Genomic DNA, 6497 nt, shown 5'->3' with positions numbered 1-6497 from the left:
AAATCTAAACCTACAGGTATAAGTATCATTAGTAACATTGACAGTCAACTCTGAACCACGCCTACATGTTAAAGATTAAAATAGACTACTTACTACAGATTCGTAATAATGCCTAGATGTGAGGCTGGTGATGTAGTTGTCTAATTCGCTCTTGTGTTATGGGAACAGATATAATGGAAAGTTCGAACAGAGCTGTAAAATTGTATAAATGGATATCTCCCCTGAGTACATGGCTTCATTGGTACGAATTCACAGGTAATCCAGAAATTCAAAGTACACATAAGGTCAATCTGCAACTATAAATGCTAATCAGACAACAGAAGTTGAGATATCAGAACAAAATTCAAGTCGAGAAGTTAAAGATCTTTGTTTTATCTTACAGCAAGTAAAAGTATTTGAACCGTGAGAGGTTATGTACACATACCCCTTTCACTCCATTTTAGCTCCCAATCTGGAGGAGAGGTAGAGGGCTTCACATAAACTATTGATTGCTATGCAGTATCTAAACCACTGTCCTAATGGACACCAGTCAAAAAGAGATGTTAAGAAGGAACAATACATGCACTATTTTGCTTATTTGGCCATTATCAAATATCCATCGAAGGCTGAGCAGATGAGATTATTGGTGTCTATGTAAGTCCTCTCCCCTACTAAGAAGAAATAGACCAGCTTATTCTAAGCCACTAAAACACCTAATGTATTTTTACGGCACCTGTTTTCACATTCATAATGCTGAAAAGGCTGAAATGTAAAATAGACATTCATCCTGTATTATAAGGAATGTTTTTCGTTCTACCTGGAACAAATCTGAAATGTATACTTTTATATTTATGTGCACAGTAAACACTGGCCATACCAAAGATATATATTGCTCTCTAAAGGGATATCTATTTTACATAAGAGTACAATAGGCAGTAAGCTACAGAAAATACATAAATCTTCTGTTTCTAGGGAAATCCTCCTATGTCAGCTATAAACTGAGGATTTGGCTTTCATAGAAATAAATTCTTCTGTAAAAACCACTTGTAGCAGCATTATTGACTTTGAGAAGAATATCATCTTGCATCCAGAAAAGTATAAGACAAACCTTTTAGATCTGAAATATTTAAGATACTTCTCTGGAGTATGCTAGATACTTGGAATAAAACGTATAACATTGATTTTACAAAAGAAAAAAATCCAGCTAAAAATGTACCATTAGTGTACATTTACAAACTTAAAAAAATCCAAGATATTGTGATGCATATATGAGCATAACCGAAATGCCTGGGACATTCAGTAAAAACTTTGTCTAAACAGCTGTTGGTCAAAAGCAATAAGTCTACAGTGCTGTGTTATTGTTCTTTATCACAGTATGGTGTTCCACCAATGTTCAGTTACAGGGACTCCAGCAATATTCGGAAAGGTAGGGGTGTGTGTGAAGAAATTCTATTCAAAAACAGCATAATGATGTTGTCAAACGATTTTACAATCCAGGACTTTGCCAATTCAAGATGAATCACTTTCAGAAGACATAAATTATCTCCTTTGGTGTTGAGAAATACAGTGCAAAAATATGGCCACAGCTAAAGGTTTTTTTTTTTAAAAAGTCATGATCCAAACTTCATAGTTTTGTAGATTTTTCACTGCTGAAGGTATTAAAATTCTCTGCAGTTTTCTTTCGTAAATTTTCTATCCAGCTTGTGCTGCCACTCAGCATTGTTCTTGCTAAGCTTGAAGAGGATTGGGGGACATTTAAACGCATATTTTTACCAGATGTAATAAGTTCACCATAGCCTTCTTGGTGAGCGAAAGCGTAACCTGATCTTCTGGAACTAGTTCTGTGTACTCGGCGCATACGGTTTGCCAGGGGTTTCCGTTTCTTCTTAGCCTGCTGTAAATATCGAACCTTAAAGTAAACAACCAAAAAAAAACAAATTAAATCTTCGCAGTTCAAAACTATACCCACAGTGCTTGCCCAACCTAAGCTTTTAGGACCAGTTCACATCAGTGCATCTATGGTGGTTTTTTTTTTTTTTTTATCAAAATGCTTGTTCTATAGAGTTCAGTGGTAATGCTCCAGAGACACAATGCACCACAAAATGTACATTTTGTGGTGCATTGTGTCTTGGGAGCATTACCACTGAACTCTATAGAACAAGCATTTTGATAAAAAAAAAAAAAAACACATTATAGATGAAGCATGCAGGACTGGTTTAAATGCATCATACCTAAAATGCAAAAAAAAAAAAAACACACACATGGACCTTAAAGAAGAACTATCACCAGAAGTGCACATAGCACTTATTCCTATTTGCAAATTCTCTGCCTGTGCTGTAGCTCCATCCAAGGCTGTAGCCAAATTGATGAGCATTCCTTTGGGAGAGCTACAGCCAGCTCTGAAGTCATCACCTTCTGCAGTTCTATCACCCAATCTGCTTCTTCTACCTTACCTCTCTGATATCTGCTATTTACTGAAAAGAAAGACTGAATACAGACCCTGTTGCAAACTATTCTAGGGACGAGAGACTAGAGTACTAATCGGCACTCTTTGTTACTGTGAATGATGACACACTGTAGAGAAGTGCTGTTATTTACAAAAACACAAGACCACAACAACAAATACCAGCTACTACTCTAATCTCGCTCTCTAGAATGGCTGGTGGCTGGCGGGTTGGTCTGGGTTACTTTCCTGGTATACTGCAAAGGGGTAGAGCAGAAGATAAACAGGGTGTAAGTTGTGCTGTACTCTGCTGTGTACGAGCTGAGAATATATTAGCTGACACACACCACCTCCCCTGCATTCTTAGCAATGCCATTTGTCTCAGGCAAGCTTTTAAAGCTGGAGGCAAGTATGGTCAATTTAAGCTAATTGGTTAGTCATGATGCTGCTGCGTAGATAGACAGATGTGGGATGAGGGAGGTGTCATGTCTGGTCAGGCAGCTAGCCTGACAACATATAAAAAGAGACTTCTTAAACAGAATTTTTTTTTCATTTTTAAATAGCCAATATTTTACAACTTTATAATTAGGCAATTATACATTTTCCAATTATACACTAACGCTAAATTTATTTTAATGAAAAAAGAATAATATGACACAATATAATATTATTACAGCTTGGTCCTATTGAGAAGCAACCTTTTTATTGTGTACAGGTTGCTAGGTCATTTAGTGTATGTCCACTTAGTAATTGGAGACTGGAATGTTAGTAGATCACCAAATATATTAGGTAACTTTTTGAGTGTGTGTCTAGGTTGGCAGTCAAAAAGTTAAAAACCCAATTACAGCATTGGCATCCCTTAAATTAACAAAACTCTCTGACAGATCCCTCTCCCCCCCCCCCCCCCCCCCACTAGACAGAAGGGTCATCTGTGGGAAAAACAGACACATTAGCTACATTAAATGGCATGCACTTTTTTTGGCCTCATTCTCCTAAAAAAACGTTTCACTTTGAAAGGTTTCACCAGTTCATAAACACAGAGGGGGAACTAAAAAATAGTGGTAGTAAGTAACTAATTAGGAGCGATCAATTCTTTGTTCTTCCACAGCTGTGACAGACATGGCATAGAGAACAGGAGGGCTGGAGCTGCATGCTCAGATCTCTCTGCCTGTTCCAAAAATCCTCCCTTTTAGTGGGGATACCCCCCACTTCATGGGCTAAATGCTTGTTATTGTCTAGCACAGCAGAAAAAGCAATGTTTCCTACATGATCCTCTGCCCCCATGAGATTAAAAGACCATACCTGCAGTCTCTTATCCTTATGCTCCAGACTTTGCATGCCCTCTGAAGCCATCAAGTACAATGCAGATCCTATAGACTTGCATAGTATGTGAGGACAATGAGGAAGAGTCCACAAGCTGGAGAATATAGAAGGAGAGCAGAGTGCAAGTTTCTGGGGGAAGTGGGGTATCAGGTAAGTAAAACCCCTTTTCGTTGTACCCTATACAAAAAAGAGCATTTAACACTCACAAATTACGCAAAAGACAATTAAATTGGTTAGAGACCTGCTGAAGATACCAGTGATACTTAATTGCCTTTCAGTTAGGAATTCATGTATTAGATTTAGAGGAATACTGTACTAATCCACAGCAGTCACGGTGCCCTTGTTCTAGAACCCTTAGTGTCCGTGTGCCACTGTTTTGGAATCTTCCGTTGTCAATTTGCTATTCCTCTCAGCAGGCACTGTTTCTCAGCTGATGACCATTGATAATTCATGTTTTCCAGATTGTGAACAATCTGCCACAAAGAAATGAGGATGAGGGACTCTGCTTTGGGACCACTAGTGTTTGCCAGCTTTTATGGTTACAAACCAACCACAATCATAGCATTGCTCAAGCAGCTCAGCCATCACAGCATTGTAGGTATGGCATTAAAATATAGCCATACCTTTCTATAAAACGTGCATTGATTTTGTAAATGTAGCATATTGTGCAAGTAGGTCATTCTTCAGAGAGTCACCAGTTTTTTCCAGATAGAAGCCATTGCATAAGAACATACATTCAAGGGAGTCCCAAACATTTCTTCTATGGTACTGATAGGGACCTAGCACTTAAGCAGTACATCTGTAGCCACAGAGCACACCGTTTAAATAAATTCTGCTATCTAGGGAATTAATCATCACATTTTTGTAGAACACATCTATGCTGCATTACCTTATCACTTAGTGTAGGACTCAGATCCACTTTCAAGAACCGGTAAGTCAAGACAGGCATGACACAAATCACAGTGGTCAGGAATATCACAAGCCAAACACTTTTCTGACTTAGAGAATTTCTGGCATTTCCTGTTAATAAAAAAAGTAGTAACAGTTGATTTAGGTCATCAGTAAAATAATGGCAAATATCAATTGTGAGTGCATTTGCATTAAAACAAATGACCTTTTTGAAACATTTACTTCTAGTTCGTTTTTTTTTTTTTTAGATTTATATATTTTTTTCACTAAAACTTTTATTATATTTTATATATTTAAATAGTGAGTCTATCACAGTTAAGCTGCTGCTAATTTATTTTTTATTCACTAGCAGCCACAAGTATTTTTCATCTAGCTAGAAAAAAATTGATGTCCATAAATGTACAGGGTAAATATTTGCTTTATACTGTATGTATCCACATGTAAGATTTTTCCTGTTGAACATATACTACTTCAGTTTTGTTAAGCTTGCAGATGCATACACTTTCAACTAAATAAAACTTTGCAACTTTACAAAAATAACATGCTTTTTGTTGTCAATGAAATTGACATGGGAGCAAGCAAACCTGCCACAAACAGAGGAAGTACAGAACCTATCAACAACATGTTATGATTTGGAATACATTTGTAGTGATGCACATGTACAGTGTTATTATAAGCTGCTTACTTTAAAAATGTTCATACATCAAAAATTTACTAGTCAAATCATTGCAAATTCTTGCCTGATTTATGCTTTTATGAGAGAAAAAATGTTTTTGTTTGCTAACAAGTTATACTTAAAAATGTATGCTGTTTGCTTATAAATAATAATATAAAGTTAATTAAAAATACAAAAACATAAAGTACACTTACCCACAAATGGAAAGTGACTAGGGAAAATATTAAAAATCCCATCTCCGTGCATGGCAAATAAAATAGAAAAGTACACAGCGAGGCTGCCCCAGATAAAGAAATGGTTAATAGCAGTCCAGTAGCTGGTGTCCAGGCCAATCTGCAACACAGAAACTCTCAGTAATCATTTTTTGATATGTTGAATACAAAGTTATGCTGTTCAGGGCAAGCATAAGCCTTTGAAAGGGGTTTCATTATTACCAGAAATGGAGGATATCAACATATGAAATGTTACATAAATGTTTTTCAAAAGTTACCCTCCGGAGTACTTTCCTACCCTCACACACCCCTCTAATCACTGGCATATTAAAAAAACCTACCTAAATGGCCCTTTTACTTACCTAAATACATTGTATCATGATATTCATTTTTCAAACCTGCTCTCTTCTTCCATGCACAGAAGGCGGAGTCTTCTTTGGGTGTCCATGTCATTGCCTTCATGGCATGGACACTTCCGATTGGCTGTCGATCGGCAGGGTTCTCTCAGAATCTAGAACACAGACTTCAGTGATGATGTCACTGTATAGAGCACATTTACAGCTGTCCCCCACACTTGAAAATGGCACCATCAAGGTGATTGTTTCACCAGGTAGGTCATTAAAAAAAAAAAACACTGGAGAGGTGAGAGGGGGCAGGACAACTTTCAGTTCTGCCCTGAGATGGACTTAAAAAAAAAAAAATATATATATAATATAGACTTAATATATTATAACAAGTTGGAATCTAAAAGAAGCCATAGAAGTGGACACTTCTCATCTACAGTTTGAATACCTCTGGCTCCTTCTATTTGCTACAGTAATATACAGTAGCTCACTCTAGTGATAACTAGCTACCATTAAACTAAGTATAGAAGTATGGTTTCCATGGCAGATCTTCATACATTCCACGAAGATCTTCACTAGAGACCGGGAAGAAAGGCCATGAAGGGTTTTAA

The 6497-nt window shown here is 37.0% G+C and overlaps 1 protein-coding gene across 2 annotated transcripts in view; it reads right to left on the bottom strand.

The window, feature by feature from the left end:
• Positions 1-671: 671 nt before the first annotated feature.
• Positions 672-6497, bottom strand: part of ATP8B4 (ATPase phospholipid transporting 8B4 (putative)) — a 648069-nt gene continuing 642243 nt past the window's right edge. For both annotated transcript variants that reach the window (XM_082254031.1, XM_082254032.1), the window contains exons 27-29: positions 5525-5663; positions 4635-4765; positions 672-1888 (exon numbers count right to left, since the gene is read on the bottom strand). In XM_082254031.1, coding sequence (XP_082110157.1) covers positions 1604-1888; positions 4635-4765; positions 5525-5663 — 555 coding nt within the window. In that variant the 3' untranslated portion in view covers positions 672-1603. The remainder of the gene's footprint in view (positions 1889-4634; positions 4766-5524; positions 5664-6497) is intronic.

The sequence above is a fragment of the Pelophylax lessonae genome (assembly GCF_965119305.1).
Source record: "Pelophylax lessonae genome assembly, chromosome: 4".
Taxonomy (NCBI): Eukaryota; Metazoa; Chordata; class Amphibia; order Anura; family Ranidae; genus Pelophylax; species Pelophylax lessonae.
The sequence above is the reverse complement of the archived record's forward strand: the minus strand, read 5'-3'. Positions and strand labels throughout refer to the sequence as shown.